The 22,916-nt window shown below is 39.7% G+C and overlaps 2 protein-coding genes across 2 annotated transcripts; both read right to left on the bottom strand.

The window, feature by feature from the left end:
- Nucleotides 1-5,837: 5,837 nt before the first annotated feature.
- Nucleotides 5,838-6,206, bottom strand: LOC133711756 (putative glycine-rich cell wall structural protein 1). The gene has a single exon (XM_062137850.1). It carries the CDS (start codon nucleotides 6,204-6,206, stop codon nucleotides 5,838-5,840), a length of 369 nt encoding a protein of 122 aa, XP_061993834.1.
- A 16,269-nt stretch (nucleotides 6,207-22,475) lies between these two features.
- LOC133711755 (glycine-rich protein 23) lies at nucleotides 22,476-22,916 on the bottom strand. Its single transcript, XM_062137849.1, has one exon. The coding sequence runs from the start codon at nucleotides 22,914-22,916 to the stop codon at nucleotides 22,476-22,478; it is 441 nt and encodes a 146-aa protein (XP_061993833.1).

The raw sequence follows: 22,916 nt of genomic DNA, 5'->3' as shown, positions 1-22,916 counted from the left end.
AAAACCCAAGTTGTCCAGCAGAAAAGCCGAGGAATCCGATAGTGGGAGAGATCGATTCCAGCTCCGAGCTTGTCGGTGATGGCCAAGTTTGGCAATGGCATCAGCTAGGAAATTAGCCTCTCTCTTGATGTGACGAAAAGAAATTACTTTAGTGAAATGGTACTTTTTTTTTATGGAAATAGGTCAGCCCTTTCATTATAATTCAGCAAGCAATACAAAAACGAAACACCTTTTTGGGGTCGACAGAAAGAATCGTTCCTTAGAACCTCATGGAACCCTATTCTAGAAGAATAAAACCCCAAAAAATCCCGAGTACACCCACCTTTTGGTAAATTTACGCGCCTTTATTCTAACAAAAACCAAGAAACCTCGAAGCTTACATAAAAAAATTCCAACTAAGGCACTGGTTTTTGCGACCCAAAACAAAAATTAAACAATAATAGGAGCGGACTGTGACATATCACCATCCACTCCCTAAACCAAGGCAGCCCAAAACCTGATACTGAAGGCCCAGCCTAAGTCTACATAAAAGAGTGAAGCCTAGAGGGCCCAAGCAAAAATTGCTAAGAGCACCCCACCGGACCTGCACACCGCCAACCAGCAAACCACGACCACCAAAGACGTGGTAGGGCCCGTCGTTGCACCAAGCATCCTCACCATCAAAGGTAAGCTTCTCCGATGCGCAGAGACGCTCCAGTATCCCCACCAACTATCTACCCGGGTCAGAGAAAAGCAGATCCTCCCTCAGCTCCGGAATCCCCGGTGCAAATTGACAGCCACTCGTACCTCCGTACTTACCGACGGTATACCGATGAGCACCACCAGCAGAAGCAATAGTCCCTGCGTCCGAGCAAACCCACGCTCTGTCACCGTCCGGGAGATCAAGATCGCCTGCACGCCAGAGAACATCATCCCATGGACTCGATCGGAATCGACCTTTCCGATCCGATCTTGACCAAACCAAGACCGGATCGCTGCTCAGTCGCCATTTAGATGCCAACTCCCTCCCGGAGGCCGCATCATTCATGTCACCGTCGAGCTGGGGCACAGAAACAACAACGCCTGCAACCCCTGAACTCAACACTGCTTCAGCGTCCCACAACGCAATGAAGAACAGAACAATTTTTAGTGAAATGGTACTTGACATCCCTCCTTTTCGATGACAACCTTTCCAACAATTTTTTACCTTTGTTATATTTTCTTATTATGGAAAAGATTAAATTATAAGAAAAGTCAGTCGTGCGCGCCTTTTATCTTAAGTTATCAAAGCTTACAATGACATTAATATGAAATTGATCCCAAATAGAACTATCAGCAAATGACAATTATTAGGTTTGTTTCTTGGGTAAACGAGCATATTCACCCCCACTGTCGATTAACATACTTTTACTTAATAAATTTATAATCCAATGGTACTGTAATACCCCGAAAAATCCAAATTAAATTCCGTGGATTTTTTAGAAATGATTTCACGATAGTGGGAGCGAGTACGAGGCTCGGAGAAGTTGTGGAATTAGTTCGAACGATTAATTTTCGAAAACGAACGTTATTTAGGGGCTCGCGAAAGTTGACTTTTTATACGTTCAAAATTTGGGAAAACTTTCTTCATGAAAGTTGTAGAGCTTGTCGATACGATCTTGTGCATATGTGGAACGCAATATTCGGAGTTCGTATGAATACGTTATGAATATTTGAAAATTGAGATTTTTCTATAAATAGTCAAAAAATCCAAATTCTGTCATTAAGGACAGAAAAATTGGTTTTTTTGCGGAACAGCCCCCGGTTCTCTCTCTCTCTCGCTCGAAAACCCTTCCCAGGCCGGCCGACCCGCTGACCCGACCCGGCCCCATCTCTCTCCTCCGGCGTTCTCCGGCCACGACCCGGCACTCACTATGATCGCCACAAGCCGCCCAGCTGCCTGGTGCCCTCCGCTAGCCCCGCCGTCGTCGCCAAAGCTGGATCGAAGGAGCCCAGCCGTGCGAAACCGACCCGACCGGAGAACCAGTTTTCCGGCGTCTCCTCGGCCGATCCTTCCTATTTTCGTGATCTCCTCCTCCCCCTGATCATCCTCATATCCTCCTTGCACGACGATTTTGAGTGTAGAGTGAAGGATCATGAATTGAAAATTCGACATCCCTGATTCAATCTGGAAATCTGATCAGACAGCCCAGATTAATCCAACTTCCAAGCATGATCTAGGACGATCTAGGCCGAACCAGACTTAGCTCCAGGTATGAAAGTTGATCACCCTTTTATTTTGAAGAAGTTTGTAGTTGACGACTTTTGCATCGGAGGTGGTTGACCCGGCGTTGACTGCCGCCGTTGACCACCGGTTGACCAGTAGCTTGTGGCGGCGCGTGGTGGCGCGTCCAGCCATATTTTGGTGTTTTGTTTTCAGTTTATTCATCTACGCATCGATACGGTCGTTTGGATATATTATAAGGTCATTTTGGAGAAAGTTGATGCATGCTAGGGTTTCAGTTTTTATGCATTACTTTCGGTTTACGATCTGCGAAGATCTGACCGTCGGTTTTGCTTCAAATTTTAATATGTTGATCGTATGACTGTCCCGATGACTTTGTGTGGTCACGGGCGAAGATCCGACCGTTGGATCTTCGTATAATTGAGAAATGGTGATTCGGAAAGTGATTCGTGAGAATCCGACCGTCAGATTTTCGTATAATTTTGTGGAGATGTTTGTAAGGACGATTCAGGAAGATCTGACCGTTGGATCTTCGTGATAATTTTGGAGGATGATCCTGAGGGAGATCCGTGAGGATCCGACCGTTGGATCATCGTATAATTTCGATCCGACCGTTGGATCATCATTAAATTAGAATCTGACCGTTGGATTGTCGTTTGAGTATGTTTTTGAGTTGTTGGCTAAGTTAAGGTCATGTTTGATTAGGTGATTGACGGTCTCCCTTGGGTGAGCGGTTTCGGTGTGTATTGTGTTGAATTGAAGACGCAGCGGGAATATCGAGGTGAGTAAACCTCACGTGGTTCATATTACGAACCGAATAAATTTAATTACTTTATTTTGTCGTAATTGTGTGAAAATATTTATGAAATAAATATTTGTTTTAAATCATATGGGCTTGATCAACTACGGTCCATAGGTAAGTAAAATGTATTTAAACTATAAAAATGAATTTCACAATTTTATTGTGTGGACTATAGTTGGTATTAGTGATTATCCCTGAGCGGATAATTACGTATATATATATTTATGTGGAATATATATATGGATGGTGTGGCATTGTGGTATGTGGATTATTGAATTGAATATTTACATATGTCGGAAACATATATGTATTGGTAGAATTGTTGTGATGCAAACAATATTTGTGAGTGAGTTCATATATTGTTTTTAGGTATGACTTTTCGGGAAACAATATGTCGTGGGAAATGGTATTTCTATTGTTTTGAAAAGTGTTTGAGGATTTGGGGAGTTGCAGGTTGTGATTTCTCCTTTTGTGTTGGGAAACATTTTCAGGTCCGGTATGACCATTTTAAATGTTTTAATCTGACGACCGGTGGTCTGAGGATTTGAGAGTCACAGGTTGTGATTTCTCCGTTTGATTTGTTTTAACATTTTGGGTCCAGTGCGACTCGCTTAAATGTTTTGATCTAAGGGTCAGGTTGGCCTAAAGATCCGGGGTTTGCAGGTTGCATCCTCAGGCAATATATCGTAATTACGCCTTTGGCCCGGTTAGTGATTTCGATCAGTTAGAGCTCTAGTCTGTCTGCCAACGTGTCCAGGTTGGACCGGATTTTCATAATGATTTGTTAGGTTAACATTTCCTATGATTTTGTCACGATGTGACTTGTAAGAGTCCTTTTGGTAAAAGGTGTTGAGTTTTGGATGGATTTATTAGTGTGAGTTGATGATGTTTTTAATTAATTTCCTTGTTAATTCTTTTGTTTAAATTTCTATTCTTTTTCTCTTTTCTTCTTTTTCGGTTATATTGTTTATTATCTCTATTTATTTCCTTGATCATTTCTATGGTTCGATTTCCCGTTTATTTCTCGTTTTCATTTTATTGTTTGATTTTAATGTAATCTCCTGAACTAAATTATATGCAGGGATTACTATGACTTCTGATTTTATGCGTGTTGGTTATTTCCTGAATTAATTTTCTATGCATGATTAATGTTCTTATTAGTTTAATTGGGAAGTGCAGTGATGGATGAGACTTGTAGAAAGTTGAGAAATATTATTCCGTATTGTGGGGATAAAGACATCTTGTTAAGAGTAGAGATGAGTGATTCATTTGATTTCTTTGTGTGTGATTTCAAATGATTTGGAGTTAATGATTTTGGTGATCGATTATCGAGATTGTGGTTTTCTTTGTGGATGTTGAAATTGTTGGTTGTTACTTGAGTTAAAAGTACTGTGTTATAATAAATCAACCATTCTTTCTTTTACTCATACTGGCTGTCAAAAGCTTACCGGGTTTTGTGTTGTTGCAATCCCGGTACACTATTCAAACGGTGTAGCGGATAATCCTACAGGACTGGAGAATTCAGGAAGGTGATCGAACCGTGTAGAGTAGCTGCTTTGTAATACTCTGATTTTCAGTTGTGAGGTTTGTTATGCTCATTAGAGCTTTACAATTTACTTTGTACGAGTGAGTTGTAATAATTAACTCGAGGTCTGCGAGTTTTGAATTTGAGCGTGAGTGGCGAGGTTGTTTCTGAGAAAAAAAAATTCAGAACGTTTATTTGTTTAAGTTGTTTAATTCATGTTTCGGATTTGAATTTGTTATTCAAAATTCGGGGCGTGACAGGTACATATCTTAAATTAGTCTTTAAAGATCATCTCTATAAAAAATCTAAAAAATCAATCGAATCGGAAATCGTTTAATTATCTAATTAAATCAAACAAATGGATGGTTCTAACAACACTTACTACTATTATAATGAACCGTCCATGTATTTCATAGAAATGAATAACTAAAAGGTCTTCAATTTGATTGATTTTTTACAGAGCTAATCTTTGTATTATGTTATACAATATGAATTGTTGGATTAGAAAATTATAAAGTTATTATGGACCATTGGATTATAAATTTATTAAGTAAAAGTATGTTAATCGATAATGGGGGTGAATATGCTCGTTCAACTTAGGGGTGAACCTAAGAATTGTCCATCAACAAAGGAGTGACTCGACTTATTTGTAAAAGGATTCACCTCTTTTATTCCACAATGAACAATTCTTAGGTTCACCCCTAGGGTGAATGAGCATATTCACCCCCATTGTCGATTAACATATTTTTACTTAATAAATTTATAATCCAGCGGTCTATATCTTAAATTATCCTTTAAAGATCATCTCTGTAAAAAATCAATCGAATCGGAAATCATTTAATTATAAGATTAAATCAAAAAAATGGATGGTTCTAACAACACTTACTACTACTATGATGAACCGTCCATGTATTTCATAGAAATGAATAGCTAAAAGGTCTTCAATTTGATTGATTTTTTTACAGAGATAATCTTTATATTACGTTATACAACATGAATAGTTGGATTAGAAAATTATAAAGTTATTATACGTTAATTGCAAGAGAGTGTGAATGAGCTCATTCACCCTAGGAGTGAACCTAAAAATTGTTCTTCTACAATTTCATTAATCAAGTCTTGAGAGCGAGTGCAGACACTTATTTTATTAAAATAAAAAAGAAGTAAAAACTAAAACCGCCTACAAACATGAAATTAATTCAAACAAGAACTGATTTATTCACTATGGCATTGTAGAAGCCTAGATCATACCCGGACAACACGTTCAAGTAGAAGCAAACACATACAGAGCATTTAAATCCATCTAATAATTAATGGATGCCCGGGAAAGCATCAAATCCTCCAGAACTGCCAACACCACCACCGCCTCCGCCATAGCCACTGCCACTTCCATAGCCAGAGCCACTACCGCCATCCCTGCCACTTCCACCGCCTTCTCCAGCTCCTCCTCCACCGCCACCACTTCCACGGCCGGACCCAGTGCCGGAACCAAAACCAGAGCCTTCGCTGCCTGGACCCGCACTGGTGCCACCGCCACCGCCTCCACCTCCACCACCACCACCAATGGTAGGTAACGGTGGAGAAACTTGTATGATAGGAGAAGGCGACGTGCTTGAGGAGAGGGCTAAACTTATCAAAAGAACAAAGGCTGCAGAGATTAACAGTACTATCCGAGCCATGACTTAAGTACGTATTGCAGTCAACTTTACTGTAGTGAACATCTATGGCTGGAACTGCGAGCTGTTTATAAAGGAGAGGAAGAGATGCCGACCCATGAAGTCATACGTAAGCATTTTATGGAATCGATGAAAGTGCACCGCTCCTATATTTTGATATATATTGTATATGGTAGACGTTAATTAGAAGCTCATATATTATACTATAATCGATCTGCTCGATGGATCATGCAATTAATGCCATGCAGGAAATCTGTTAGAGGAGCATTGTCTCCTTTTCTTGAAAAAGAACATTCAACCGGAAGCTACGTACGCACAGTGTGCGTTTTTTGACCATAGAGAAAGGGGTTTGATCGATTTCACGTACAGATATCGGTTTTGCTAGATATCACCAGAATTTTTCTGAGTTTGTCACTTTGTCTAACTGTCGGTGCCTACCGTGCCTTTGCATATTTCAATATATATATACATACCTTTAGGAGTTTAGGGTTAATTTATGGATTAAACGCACACTATATACTTTATGGATTTCATTGATTGAAACATTCATATTAGCATCAGTATGATACTCCACAAGTGTAATTTTAGCATATCTGGAGATATATATAACTTGTACATACAGTAGTAAGATATATAAAAATTTGTTTTACTAATGAGTGTAGTGTGAGACAGAGCCGACCCTAAGATTTTCGGGGCTCTACGCGAAAAAAAAAATTGGGGCTCCCTACCAATATCCATTTTCAATTGAAATATTGCCATACAAATGATACAATACCATTATCATAATATTAAACTCAATTTCAATTGATAGTCAGCAAATCAAAACAATTTTCTTTAATCTCAACTATAAAATTGGAGTCAGTCAACTAGTCCAGTTGGTTGTTTGCTTAATTCATTGTTTTGCAGTCTCAGACTACTAAGACTAGCACAAACAAATAACTCGAGATTAAAAGGAGAACGAGAGACTTAATAAAATTATCATCACCCAAATACAAAATTGCAGAACTCGTCCCCTTCTACCCAACTGAAAAAGAACTCGTCTCCTGCTACAGATGATCAGATAAAACAAGACTTCAATAATGGATCAAGAACTCACAACAGGCTTCCGTTTCTACCCAACTGAAGAAGAACTCGTCTCCTTCTACCTCCTCAACAGGATAAAGAGCCGAAGAGGCATGGTATTGGAGCAAGATAGACTTAATTATCTGGACAAGTTTCACTTGAGAAGTGAGAACAAGAGAGATTCAGCAGTAGAGAAGAACAAAAGTCACGTACAGAGCTACAGGCGTACAACGATGAAACAATAAAATACATTCCAGATAATTTTTTTTTTTTACATATATATATTAATAGAAGTTATATTTTTTTGGGGCCCTTAAAATTGGGGGCCCTAGGCCTGTGCCTGTTGGGCCTATGCCCAGGGCCGGCTCTGGTGCGAGATAGATCTAAATACTTGCACTCTGGTATGTATTACGTCCCAACACAATTTATGAAATGCCTCTTACCGGTATTCAATCAAATACCTTATTACACCCTTCCTGTAAGGTCTCGTTTGGTTCACAGAAAGGAAAGTAATTTCTTTGTTTTTCCCAAATTTTCCAAAAACTTTCTATTTCGATGTTTGGTAACATTAGTAAAGTTATTAGGAAAGTTGTTAAAAAGTTTGTAATTAATGCAACAAAATAATATTTTGTGATTAATAAATACAAGGAAAAAATGGGAGAAAGTGGTTCATTCCAAATCCAAATGCAAGCAACTGAGCAAGAAAGTTTTCTTTCTTAATGCTTACTTTCTGCTAACCAAACGTGACATAAAAGTAAAATTTAAGATAGAAACCAGAGCTGTATACATAGAATTTATTGAAATATCACCCGCTCGAGATTTTTGAAGGAAAAACAAAAAAAAAGTTGATCGAGTATCCCATCGCCATCGTGGCTCCACATCTATATACATTTGTCTTTTAGCCTAGCTATTGGTATATAGAGCATGCACGTGTACAAGTCTGGTGGAGCAGCATGAACTAACCGATCAGGATCAGCTTGGCTAGATTAATACTGTGTATGCAGGATTTGTGTCAATCTCGATTTATGTTTCAAGTCGACCGGTTTCATTTTTTCTCTTCCATGGTAAGTTTACGTGAGCGTAACTAAATCTTAATGATCAATAGGATGACCTTTATAATTTTAATGTTTTCCTAACTCATATCATACAATTATACTAGACTCCAAACACACCTTATGAGTGTGGATAATTACGTGAGAAGTTATTCCACAGAATAGAATGTGGAGAAAATTACTGCACATATTTTGTTTTTGATTTTTGATTTTTTTTTTGTTAAATTTCTTTTGTTTTTCTTTTATCTATGAATTGATCTTTTTGTCTTTTCAAATATTTCAGTTCAAATGTTTTTTAATATTTGAGGGATATTTTGGTAAAAATTTTTTGTTTTGGCTTACAAACTCTCTTCTCTTAATAATAGTATAGATATAGTACGCGCCTGAGAGAAAAAGATAGAGCTCCCTCCCTATCGGACGGGCTATTGTCGACTCCGCGTGAGTTGGGTGTGAGGCCGGTTTCTTCAATCAACGTCGTTCGATTGGGGAGATTTACGGTGGTGGTCAGTGAGGTGAGGGTGAGGAAGTCCGCGACTGTTGGCTGGCAAGGGTTCTCTCTTCGATGGCCTAATCGACAGACCAGATCTGCATCTCGAAGGCGGCCTGACAGTGAGGCGTCCGGCGTGGCGTGGCCGGGGGATAATCGGAGTGACCCGATCTCGGTTGGATCATCTGATCTCGATCCGGGTGGGCGACGAAGATGGTGTCTCCTGGGTTTGACGACGAGGGCGTTGCTGCAAGGCTTGGCTCCGATCTGGAAGGATAGGGGCCTTAGGCGTGTCGGAGATGCCAAATCGATAAAGGCGTTCTGGCAAAAGTGGCGGGGCGGCGTTGTGCAGGTTTCGGCAGCAGTGGCTGTGGTGGAGTTGGGCCAGGCCCGGCTGGCAGTTGGTAGGCTCCTCATTCCTTGGATGTTTGCTTGGGCTTGGGCTCCCTTTGTGGGCCAGGCTTGGGCTAGCTATGTTATTTATGTTTGCTATTTTGTTGCTTGTTTTCTGTTTATAATAAGTCACTGCCATAGGTTGGTAGGACGTGAAGGGCTTCGAGCCGGTTTATGCACCTGGTGTGCCTTGTCTGCTCTAGGTAGGCGGCGAGTTCCTTGCATTTGCAAATGGTCGCACCACCCTTTATTCAAAAAAAAAAAATAGTATAGATATAGAAATAAATTCAGAAATAGTCACTAACTCATTTTTAAGAAGTATTCATTTTAAACAAATAAGGAATGACTCTGCTAGGGTTTCTCTGTGGCGTCGTAAAAATCCTTAAAAAATCCTTGTCTGGGTATATTGCTCTCTCTCTCTCTCCGGTTAGCCAGGGAATGATGGAGGCGGAGGTCCTCTTCGTCAACGTGCTTATGAACCTTTCAGAATCTGGTTACTGTTTCTTCTCCTGGTCATGCTGATCTGCGGATCTGCTATGGCTATGGTCTCTGGTTTGGCGGTGGCTGCTATTGGTGGTTTTGATTACCAGTTTTGGCTTTTTGATTGAAGGGTTGGTGCGGCATTGCAGTTCCTTTTGGTTGGTGGTGGCTCCTTGGTGGATGTGCGCACGATAGCTGATTTATTGGAGTTGAGGATTAGTGGCCTAGGTTGAGTCAGATTACCAAGACGCCTGGTTACTTGGACTCCCGCGAGGAGTGGAGCTTTGGCAGTGGTGGATGCTGGTGTTTTTGGTTTCGCTTGCGTCGACGTTTCTCTGCCTGGTGGTTTCGTTGGTGAGGGCGGCGTCCTTGTTGGTGTCAGTGGTTTCGACAACGATGTTGTGGTGCTATTGGTAGCTGGTGCAGATCAGGTTTGGGGTCTGTTCCTTTGAAATTAGGCCTTAGGCCTGTTTTGCTGCTAGGTTTGTTGTTCTAGATTTGGGCGTTGGAGTACTAAAGGAAGCAGTTGGGTCCTATACTGCTAGTATTGTTTAATTTTGCTTTTGGGTTGGAAAAGCATTTGGCTCGGTTGAAACCTTTTATTTACCAGCTTATAAGCTTCTAGGTTTTTGTTAGAATAATGGTGTGTAGATTTTCTAAAAGGTGGGTGTGCTCTGCGTATGCTGGGTTCTATTTGTTTTAGAAGAGGATTTTTATATGTCCTAAAAGACGGCACTTTATGTCAACCCCATAGGAGTGTGTCGTTTGGTACTGCTTGCTAAATTATAAAATTGGATTGACCTTCTTCGTTCAAAAAAAGAAGTATTCATTTTGGTGACTCAACTATACTCGATTTTACATTTTGATCATTCCGTCTATTTTTTTTTTTTTTAAATCAGCACACATATGCATATCATATTTTTAGAGCTAGTTTAGTTCCTCAAAGCCTAAAATGTCAAGAAACCATTAGTAATATGAAAAAAAAAATAGTGAGATACGAGAATCACGTGGTGATTTGTAATAAAGAAATAGATAGAATTATCAAAGTGTAAGATGAGATATCAATTGAGTGACCAAAATGATATTTTTTAGAGTGAGACTAATGTATATGTAGTGGCTCTTATCGCCAAGCATATATAGATTAACACTCGCTCAAAGGCTGCTCCGACTACTCCACAATCAAGTTTAGGTCCGGAAGACCAGGGACGCGCCCTCATGCACTCCGTGAAGTGTTGTCGTCTCAATATCTGCTCTAGTTATGCCTTCAGGTCAGCAATGCTAGGCATGCCAGAGATCCACATCAAAGGTGAGGACGAGCTCCAACCCTCAGCAACCTATATATATGAACTTACTCCCATTTATGAACGTAATCAACTCTTTCTACTAATTTACTGTCGCTCTGTCCAAATCAATACTCTATTGACTCATGCATCAGAGGAGCGAAGACTAGACAACTCCAGTTTGTTAACTGAGTCAATCATCTCTCCTAGCTTTCCTAGTCAAAGTTGGCTGCTGCTATGGCTGTTACATCATTATGCTGATGTGGATTTATCCATGTGAATTTACAGTCTGTAATAGATTAGTTGATAGGAAAGTTAGTTAGAGTTTGATTTCTGTTGACTACTATAAATAGTTGGCTTGTAATCATTCTGCCTTAGACTTTCTTTACTGAAAAAGATTGTTGCAGATATTTTCAAGCTTTTCTCTCTAGCTTCTTGTAAGCTTCGTCTTCTTCCTCTTTGATTCTTAGAGTTTTTTTGCCATGGATGCTATGTTATCATGGTATCAGAGCTACGGCTCATGATCCTATGGCCTATTATCATGTTGTAGTTGTAATTCATCTACTTCCTGCTTCCGCAATCAAAGTCTCTGTGATGCATATGAGCTGAAGTCCTAGATCTACTTTTGTAGCTTAGATCTCGCCTGTGCTTGTAGTGGTGCTCTAGATCTGTGAATTTGTGTGCATCTGAGCGCGTTTCTACTAAAAATCTGGCTGTGATTCTTGTGTTTGGGTACTCTAATTTGAATTCGGGGAAATCAAGATGTGATTCTAGATTCTACTCTACAAGTCAAGCTTACTCTTCGTCTCAAGCTTACTCCAAGCAATGGCTTCATTTGGTGACCTTTATTCACTCTGTGGTCTCTCAATTTTCACTGTATCTTTGCTCATATGTTCATTGTGAAGCATCTGACTCTTACGACCTACATATGATGAGATCTATAAGTTGATGATAAAGTTGTTCATAGTCCTTTGTGAACTTTGTGATAATATAACAATTGATAACAAAACTTGTGTGTTGAGTAGAAAAACTTTCTGATAATTGCTATAACCTGTTGATTTGTGATAAAATGAATATCATTGCTGTGTCACAATCTGGGATCAACTCACTGTTGAGCATGATCACTGTTCGACTTGGAGAGAACAACTTTGTGAAATAAAGTTTTCAGTTTCAATCTGTCCTAGAGGGAATTGACTTGTTTGGCTACTTTGATGGCACATTTCTCTGTCCACCTTGCTTTGTTCTTACTGAACAAGGTGAAGTTACAAGGCAAATCACTAGTGCTTACAAGATTTGGAAGAAGACTGATAAAGCACTTGGCCTTCTCATGGCTACTCTGGATGAAGATATCATGGAGATTATTGTTGGTTGCAAGTCCTCTTATGATGCCTGGCTTGCTTTGCTTGAGAGATTTTCCTCCTGCTCAAGGGCTAATATCATTCAACTGAAAACTGATCTTCTAACTATCAAGAAAGGTGCAGATAGTATTGACAAATATCTTCTGCGCATTAAGCATGCTAGAGACCAGTTGAGTTCTGTTGGTGTTAAGCTGATTGATGAAGACATTGTTGTAGTCACTCTCAATGGACTGCCAGATGAATATTCAATGATTAAAACTGTCATTAGAGCAAGGGACTGTCCTATATCCTTGATGGACGTCAGAGCACAATTGTTGGCTGCTGAAAGAGACATTGATTGTCTGTTATTTACTCAGAACTCTATGACTGCACTGGCAGCTGAAGGCAACTTCTATAGAGGCAGCAATTCAAACTACTCTACATTTAATGACAGAAACCAGATTCCATGTTCCTTTGGTAATGTCAAAGGGAAAGGTATATGGAGTGATAATTCATTCAAACAATCAAGCTGGAATAACATTGGCAAGTCTAGCTTCAACTATAATTCAAGTGGTGGAAACTATAAGGGTCAAAGAGGAGTTGAATGTCAGATTTGTAATAAGAAAGGTCACACAGCAAATAAGTGCTACCAAATCTCTGGGTGTCAAATATGCAGGAAAAAGGGCCATACTGCAGTGTACTATTTTTACAGGACTAATGTTCCTGCTGATCACCCTTCTCACTCTGTTGTCATTTGTCAAACATGTGGCCTCAAAGGCCATGCTGCTCTGAACTGCCACCACAAAAGCAATTATACATACCAGTTTTCTATGCCTTGTTCACCTCCATTTGTTGCTTCTCCCTCACAGTTCATGTTACTTGTCTTACATTCTGATCAGTTACAAGTAGTCTTGCCTTTTGATGCTTCTTCTCAGCCATTAGTTGCTGCCCTATCTATGGCTGCAGGGGGGTAGTAAGTAGCGGTTCTTCTGGTTCTACTAGTGATGACAATGTAGAAAAAAATTCAAGTAATGTTGTTGACAATGATGAACTGGTGCAGTCTGGTGAGATCTCTACTAGTCTTCATAACATTCTTCATAACAGCTCTCTAGACTTGCATAACAACTCTGCTCTCTAAGGTGTAAATGCTAATCTTGATATTGCTGGTGATCTTCCACGTGAGTTACAATTCATTGATGCTATTGCTCAAGATTATAATAATCATTCTATGTTAATCAGAGCAAAGAATTGTATCATCAAACAGAAGACCTTTCAGAATTTCTGTGCTTACTCTTGTGTTGCACAACACAATCTTCTTGATGAACTTGCCTACTTTTGTGGTTTTACTTCTGTGATGAAAGCATCTGATCCTGTTGAACCTAAGAATTTTAAGGCTGCTGTTGGTGTTCCTACCCCAGGATTTAAATTCTCTCATTCTGATCCTAGTCTATTTGTGAAAAACTACTAATCATAGTGTTGTGGCTTTGCTATTGTATGTGGATTATATTGTCATAGCAGGATCAGAGAAACTTGGAATCACATCTGTCATTTCTGAGTTAAGTGATGGGTTTGACTTGAAAAATCTTGGTCCATTATCTTTCGTCTTGGGATTCGGAATCAGGTGTAACCAGAATGGACTCTTCTTGTCTCAAGAAAAATATGCCAAGGAGCTTATTCAGAAGGTTGATCTTGAAACTTGTAGAGATTACAATACACCATGTTTACCTCATGCTCAGTTACCTAAAGATGAAGGAACAACTCTATCCAACTCTACACTTTACAGGGGCATTGTTGGTGGTCTACAATATCTTACTTTATCAGATATTGCTTATGCTGTTAACACAGTATGTCATGTCTTGTCTTGTTTTACTTCTGTGAAAAGAATACTGAGATACCTTCAAGGAACTATCAACCATGGCCTGTTTTACAAATATGGAAAATCTCCTACTTGCATTACAGGTTATTGTGATACTGATTGGATTGGAGAAGTAAATCAGAAAAGGTCAACTACTGGTCTCATAGTTTATCTTGGTCACTGTCCAGTTTCTTGGCAATTTGAAAGGCAGGGATTTGTGTTCAAGGAGCATTGTACCAATCTCAGTGTGATGAGCCCCACTAAGATTGAGGGGAGGTGTTAACTGAGTCAATCATCTCTCCTAGCTTTCCTAGTCAAAGTTGGCTGCTGCTATGGCTGTTACATCATTATGCTGATGTAGATTTATCCATGTGAATTTACAGTCTGTAATAGATTAGTTGATAGGAACGTTAGTTAGAGTTTGATTTCTGTTGACTACTATAAATAGTTGGCTTGTAATAATTCTACCTTAGACTTTCTTTACTGAAAAAGATTGTTGCAGATATTTTCAAGCTTTTCTCTCTAGCTTCTTGTAAGCTTCGTCTTCTTCCTCTTTGATTCTTACAGTTTTTTTTGCCATGGATGCTATGTTATCACAGTTTCCCTCTTAACGCTCGCTGCTACCCTTTGCATGTCCTCAGTGAATAGTATTCTACTCTGGACAGTCTACTCGAACGCGTCGTCCGCCGAGCATTCAACACTCTCTAAACTGGTCCCTGCGGGTTGAAACTTAAACAACTAAAATGTCAAAACAATAAAAATTGAGTGAACATTCATGGTATTAGAGAGGGTTGAAACTTAAATAACTAAAATGTCAAAATTAAGAGCAACTCCAACAGATTCCCTATATTTTGATTTTTCTCTACTTTAGGGAAAAATAAGCCTCTTTTGCTCCAACAGATTCTCTATAACTATCCCTATTTTAGGGAAAGTGAGGAAAGAGAAAACCAAATTCCCTATATTTACAGCAAACTCTAAAATTTTAAGGAAGAATATGGAGATTTTAAAAAGAGAAAAATTCAGGTACCGTCCCCAAACTATGCTGCCAAGGCCAATTTGATACCCGAATTCTCAAAAGTATCAATGTGATACCCAAAGACCTATATTGGCATCAAGGTGATACGTCCGTCAAAAAAATCCAACGACTCCGTTTGTTTGCTGACGTGGCAAGCACGTGGGAAAAAAGAAGAAGGACAAAATAGACTTTTTACCCTCTCTTTTTTTTAAATTCATTTCTTTTTCTTCTTTTTCTTTTTCTTCTTCTTCTTCTTCAACCTGACTCTTCTTCTTCTCTCTCCACCTCCTCTCTCTCCTCTCCTTCTCCACCACCCAAACCATCACTAACCCCACTGATATCCTCTCCTCTCCTTCTCCCCGCCTTCATCGACCGCGACCCCTCCCTCAAGTCCCTCATCTCCTGCCTCGACCTCGCCGCCAACCCCAACTCCCGATCCCTGCCGAACTCCGCTTCTCCTATCACCCTCCACCGCCGCCGCCAACCCAACCCATCCTCTTCATCATACTCTGGACCTCGTCAGCTCTGTTGCCCCCCAAGCATGAACCAAGAAAAAACAAGAACATCCAAAAGCTTATGGCCACAAAATTTGGCCAAACAAATAAAAAAATTCTTAACCAACCCATAATTTCCAATTCACTGGATTCATCAATCCCTCTTCTTCTATTTTTTTTTTTTTTGCTCTGCATATTTTGTGTCTGTGTTGCCTTTCTGTTCTACTTTTTTGGGTTTCTGAGGATTTTTGGTGATTCTGGAATAGGCCCCCAAAGTTTGATTCTTTTGCTTGAATAGTTTTTATTGACAAAGAACGAGACTTTGACATGTTTGATGATCGTTTTTTTGTTTCTGTGCAATGCAAAAGCTTTGTTTTTTTTTGGTTTGTAGTTTATTGTGTGGTGATTTTGATTCTGGGTTTTGAGAAGTAGAGTTTAGGCTGATAATTGGGAGAGAGAGCTCTTCTTCAGTTGGGAGAGAGAGCTCTGTTCATGGGCATAAGAGGAGCTAGGGTAGTTTGAACTCGTGGAGCGTCTTTCCGTCTGAACCACAAGGCTAGAGGATTACCATCGCCCCCTGAAATCCGTTTGAGAGGGCGGCGACGGAGCCCAAGGCAGTGACTGAGGTCGCCAAGATGGACCTGTTCGAAGACGATGACGAGTTCGAAGAGTTTGAAATCAATGAAGAATGGGAGGACAAAGAGGAAGGCAAGGAAGTGACACAACAGTGGGAGGATGACTGGGATGATGATGACGTTAATGATGACTTCTCTCTGCAGCTGAGGAGGGAACTGGAAAACAACACTGAGAAGAAAGATTAGTCTGCAGGCTCAGTCATTTGCTCATCCCTTTCTGTTCTCTGCACCATATGAGTTGGTTGAAGTTGAGATGGGTTTGCTTGATTTTCTTTTCAAACCATCAGATGCCTGTTAGAGACATACGATGTTGTTGACATTTCTAATGAAGTTCTGTATTAAAGATTCTGTAGTTTGAGTTCTTAAGTCTTTTCGACTTCCCCTAAACGTTGTTAACTAGCAGTTGATCATTTGGTTAATTTCGTATAGAGCAGTTTGCAAGTGCTTGCATTCTATGGCTTGGTCTTAATAGGGAGGAAGTGAGATAATTCCTTTCTATAATAATATTATCATGAATATGAAAAAAAAAAAAAAAAAAAAAAAAGCAGCTGGGGTAGTAGTAAAGTAGGCTTAAGCATCATCGACTCTCCTGATGATGATGATTCCAAGTTTTCTGGGAAAGTCCCCAGATCATCTGAGAAGAAGGAATAAGAAGATGAAGAAGAAGGAAAAAGAAAAAGAAGAAGGAAAAAAAAACAATTAACAAAAGAAAAGGGCAAATTGGTCTTTTTCTTTATTTTTGGTCTTCACGTGCTTGCCACGTCAGCAAAGAAACGGCGCTGTCAGAAATTTTGGACGGAAGTATCACGTTGGTGTCAAAATATGTGTTTGGGTATCACATTGATACTTTTGAGAGTTCGGGTATCAAATTGGCCTTGGCAGCATAATGTGGGGAGGGTAGCTGAATTTTTCTCTTTTAAAAATTGTTGTAAAATAGGGAATCTGTTGGAGTTGGAGAAGAAAAAGAGGCTAAAACTTTGACTTTTGCTTCCCTATAATACAGAAATTATAGGGAAACTGTTGGAGTTGCTCTAAAACAATAAAAATTGAGTGAACATTTTTCTCTAATGCCGTAAATTATTTCTAACTGGTTACAACTTATCCAATGGGTTACGACAGGTGTGTATACGGGAGCGGGTTAGGGACACATGCAAGGGTCTTATTCCACTTTGGAACCATACATGAAATTTTCTGGTCAGATTCACGGACCCTGTGCAGGTCGGATACACAGTGATAAAACATAACCAATTACGATGAATTGTCGATCAGTGCTAGCTAAGAGTGAATCACCGGCTGGTCTGCTCACGAGAGCTACGTACAAAGATCCCTTTAAATATTACAGAAGATTCATTCACATGCATTTGCATGTATCAGCTAAATTCGTCTATATATATGAGCATGAAGTCTCCAACAGTAAAACCAACCAACAGAGTATAGGGTTTGTTTTTAGATCAATCTCACAAACATGAAGAAACCCTCTTTCATGTTTAATGTGCTTGTCCTACTAGTACTTCTGTTATCTATAGTATCATCCAAGATTAGTAGCTACGGAACATCCTTTAGATTAGTTGGAGTTAGAAATAGACAACTTCAATATGCCAACAAGTGTAACGCCGGTGCCCAAAATGATTGTTGTGGCTGTGGAGATCAAGGGAGTAGAGGTGAGGGAGGCAATAACAATATTGGTGGTGGAGGCGGATACGGTGGTGGGGGTGTTGATAAAGGGGGTGGAGGAGGCGGTGGTGGTGGTGGTGGTGGAGGGGGTTTAGGTGGATATGGTGGAGGTTATGGCTTCGGAAGCAATGGAGGTGGCGGTGGTGGTGGAGGTGGTGGAGGAGGCGGAGGAGGAGGTGGTGGTGGCGGTGGTGGTGTTGGATAATTGAAGAAATAGAGCTCATGAAAGTGAATGCGAGGAGAGACTTCCGCCAGTAAAAGCATGTAATTCAAGACCTATATATGTTTTCTAATGTTTTTAGGCTATGCTACATGCATTGTCCCAATTAATAAAAGCTTTTGATATGTCCCCTGAGACCTTATCACATTAAGTTCTATTTACTTTTTTTTTTTTTTTTTTTGACAAAGTGAACCAAACTTGCATTAAAGAAAAAGGAATATTACAACAGAAGTCCAAGAAAGGGCTGAAAAACACAAAAGAAACAACAAGAAATTAACAAGGCCCACTCCAAGAACAAGCTCCAGTCCAGAAGCCTCCATGTCGGTAGACACCGCCACAAGAGGAACACAACCCCGCAGAAGCAGGTAGCAGAGCCAGCCAATCCTTCCAAAGGAACACGCCGATAAGACCAGGATCCAACACCGAGAGGCACCTAACTCGTCCCTCCGACTATCACTGGGTAGTCCGAAGTAAACAAGCACCGAAAAGAACACAAAGAACCACGGAAAGGTAGTATAAGCAGGAACCACAAGGGTAAACTGCTCGGGGGAAAACTGCGGAACAAAGCCGCTAAGGGTAACGCGCCGAAGAGCGAAAGTAGTGATAGTGATTGAAGACGAAGATACATCGGTGGAATCGGTGGTACTTAGAAAAAGGTAAATGGATGGATGGTGGACAAGAGACAGAGAAGAGATGAAGAAGATGGAGAATAAGTGGAGGAACAACAAGAGAGAAAGGAACTGGGAAGAGTGAAGGAAGGGTGGAGAGTGATGGAAAGAAAGATAGGGAGGGTAGCGGACAAGGAGGAAAGAAGACAGAGGGACCATAACAAAGACAGCAAGAGGAAACAAAACAACACACAGAAGAAAAACTAGCCGAAAGAGGCAAGAAGCCTCAGATCTGGGATAGATCCCAGGGAAAATTGCCCATGGCGGGCAGGAGGAAAGGCCACCGACTCTCAACGCTGTAGAGAGGAAACCCAGAGCGAGGGGAAACGACACACCCTCTAAGTTCTATTTACTTGGCAAATATATAATTAAGTAGGATATTTTCTTTTTCATAGTAAGATTATCAGAAGTTTGCACAAGAGATCGAGTTTGATTTGTTTGTTTATTCTTTTGAGACAACCCATGCATACATTATCATAGCATGATATAAAATGTTAAGAGGGTAGAAATGTTGCATTCATTGTCATCCCTGTAGATGCTAATCAAGATCAACAGTTGTAATTGACAACTAATAAGCTTGAAATCAAGAGATACTTGTACTTGTTAATGAAGCGATGAATGTTTGTACCTAGAAACAAAACTTATGTGCTGGTTAATATAACATAGCCGCATTATTTATTAAAATTTTCTAATTTTTTTTTAGAGGAGATTAAAATTTCTAATTTTTATGCTTATTAAAGTCGCATCAACCGCCATATAATGTTGGATTATACCTAACAAATTAGAACGTTTTTAGCCGATCCAGATTTGCTCACCATCTTAACCAAAGTGGTGGTATCACCACTTCTTAATAGATTGCCACGTGTAATTTGAGTTAAATAAGGTATAGGTAGTTAACTGAGGTTAACTTAAACTATTACTTTTTTTGTTTTCCTTTTTCTCCTTCATTCTTCCCAGTTCTTCCTCTTCGTCTCCTCTGATTCTAGTATTCTACCATGTTTATCTTGTTTACCTCATCATAAATTTTCAGCCAAAATGAAAAAAGAAAACAAGGATATTGGAGAAACCATGTATAATCGCATCGAAAATACCCATGTGATATCGAGCTAGTACCATGTATAATTCCTATTCTTGCCGGATATCTCGCCGGCGGGGGTATATCAGAGAAAAACCATAGATTTCGAGAAAATACCCGAAGAGATATTAAATTACCTGGAGACTTTTTGTATAATCACATCAGCCATATAAATCTTAGTCTTATCAGCTATCACTTGTTTTGATAGTCTATCTGAAAGATTTTCACAATAAAAATCTACTAAAAGTTTTGTAGGCTAGATTAATAGACAATAAATAGAGGAGCTTGTGAAAATTCATGGCTGATTTAAGATGGTAATTTAACGAGGGTTTTTTTCCTTTATTTTTCCTTTTTGGCTGCGAATACATGGATGATGTAAAAGGATGAGAGGAGATGAAGAGTAAGGATAAAGTAGATTGATTGGCGACCCATATAATCATTTAGGAGATGATGAGGAATTGATGCCTGCGATGAGGTAGAAGATGGAGGTTTGGAGGTTGAAGAAGATGATGGTGGCTGAATGTGTTGAGGATGATGACGATTTAAGGCTGGTTGATATAATAAAATATTAGAATATAGGATTGGAGTTTGAGTATTCATTAAATTCTTTTTCTCTTTCCTGTTAACTATGGTTAACTATTATTATGGATCACTATATGTGGCAGCATAATATTGAGTGGTGGTATCACCATCTAAAATATTGTGGTGAGCAAATTCAAATCCGTTTTTAGCGGCCTCAAAGTTGCTCCTAAGCTATTTTAGCGACCGTGAGAAGCGGAGAACATCCAAATCACGCCTCTAGTAGACTCGCCATGTGCTTCGCCAAAATAATTTTCACTACTACGCTCTCGAAGTCGAAGTTTAGGAGAGGAGAGAGAAATTTGATACACCCGCTATCTCCTTAATCGTCTTCCTGTTTCTTTCTCCTTTGTGTTCTTCGTCTTCAAATCTTTTGGTTTGGGCAATGAAAATTTATGGTGAAATTTATAAAACCTAAAAAAAGGATCTGGAGCTATTTCTCGATTTTTGTTCTTTAAACATGAAGTGATGAAACTTGTTTGATTTATCAAATTTTTGATATTACTGCCTTGAAATTTCTTGAAACTCCAGTACGTACGTTGGTGGTATGTCAGATTATGGTTAACATTTACTCGCAACATCAATAGTGCATGCCCTAATCAAGGCTTATTCTCACTAATTCCTTTGAACTAGCTGGTTACTTTTCACTAGCCGCGGTCGTCCTCCTCAGTAATTAATTAATTTGCTTCCATATAATGCAATTGATGTTCAGTAGTTAATTTCATCGACATGCATTCGTGATGCGTGTCAGACTGTGAGTAAATTATCATGCAAGTAAAGAGATCGACATGCATTTGATAATCGACCAGCTGAAACCAACAAACATAGGTACACATGGTGTCCATGCAAGACGCCAACTTTAGAATCAACCGTTTATAAGTTGCCATTTTTCTTCGCACCAACTAAATTTGATTATATGACTGAAAATCCCATTGCGAAACCTAATTCCGATCCAAAATTTATCAAGGACTGGTCAAGCCAAAAGTTGCCAAAGTAATTTCATGTCTATTTTACAGAAGTAAAAAGCCTGGCTAGACAAAATTGAACGTTTATCTAATGCATGTCCCTTAGATGAGGGTCAGTATGTCAATTTTTTCCCAAAAGCTAATATACAAAAGAAAAGGATGTACGGACATAAACAAACTTCAACCACATTTTGAGCAGGATCGGCTTTTGCCTCATTTGCTAGCAGTACAGGTGACCATTCTCGACTTCTCGTCACCCCTTTGTCTAAAGCCATTCCCATGTATGATAATTCTTAGAAAAAATATTTGGAATCTAATTAATTTCCCTTATATAATATTCGATCCCAAATCTCACCCTACTCAGTTCCTGCTATTTGAATAACTACGTACGTCTAGATGGGAGCGAGACATTCCAATATTTGCTCGCGTATAATTAATTTATACGTACAACACATAAATAAATTAAGCTGATATAGGATCGATAGGCATGCACTGCTAATCTGGTAAAACAACAACATATACAATAAGAACTTGTGTTGCTCATGTGATGATGGCGGTTAAAAGTTTGTGTGAGCTAAATGCTTAGTAAGAATAAACAAAAAGGGTTGATTAGTTATTTTACAGGTTGGAATCATATTTTAATTGTGCTGCTACAATTGATTGGACTTGATCTCAACATCATATTAACTAAAACATCATAATCTTAAAGACAATGAAGAATTCCTTTAATTCAAACATAACTAACAATATAGGGAAAAGTACATGCAGATACAATCACTGGATGCATGTCTCAAATGAGACAGCCAACAATCACCACAACGAGCTATAGCTAGAATCCGATTGATAACAAAGTTCGACATCGAAATTAAACATGCATGCATAGATAGTACTAACTAAACTTTACTTAACTAAACATTAATTATTCTACTAATTAAGATAGTTGATCCACTAGCCAAAGTCATGCAACGACACAAAATGATCAAACTAGTTCGGTCGATCCATCATGGGTGAAGGCCACCAATTCCCCCAATTCCGCCGGCTCCTCCACCAGCAGCTCCCCCGACACCGCCAACACCACCAGCTCCACCGCCTAGGCCACCAACTCCACCGCCAGTTCCGCCAATACCGCCTACTCCACCAACTCCGCCAAGACCTCCAACTCCACCTATTCCACCAAATTTTCCGATCCCACCACCAAGAAGAGGCATCACACCGCCGACTCCAGCTACGCCTCCCATTCCAGCGAATCCACCAACAGCACCGATGCACTTCTTGTCTTTAACGCCAGTCGGGGCAGCTGCCTTAGGTGCAGTAGCATCCAAAACGGCTGTTTTCTCATTAGGGCTAGTAGCGGGTTGATCACCAGGCACCATACGTGCACAAGCTGCTGATGCTAATAAAGCAACAAGAGCAAGCACAAAAACGATACGCCGCATCTCCAT

Source organism: Rosa rugosa, chromosome 5 (genome assembly GCF_958449725.1).
Source record: "Rosa rugosa chromosome 5, drRosRugo1.1, whole genome shotgun sequence".
Classification (NCBI taxonomy): Eukaryota; Viridiplantae; Streptophyta; class Magnoliopsida; order Rosales; family Rosaceae; genus Rosa; species Rosa rugosa.
Note: the sequence above shows the minus strand (reverse complement) of the source record. Positions and strands in the feature narration are given on the sequence as shown.

What these genes read in the sequence shown, in the direction of transcription:
- LOC133711756 (XM_062137850.1), bottom strand. Translation starts at nt 6,206, where the DNA reads ATGGCTCGGATAGTACTGTTAATCTCTGCAGCCTTTGTTCTTTTGATA.
- LOC133711755 (XM_062137849.1), bottom strand. Translation starts at nt 22,916, where the DNA reads ATGGAGATGCGGCGTATCGTTTTTGTGCTTGCTCTTGTTGCTTTATTA.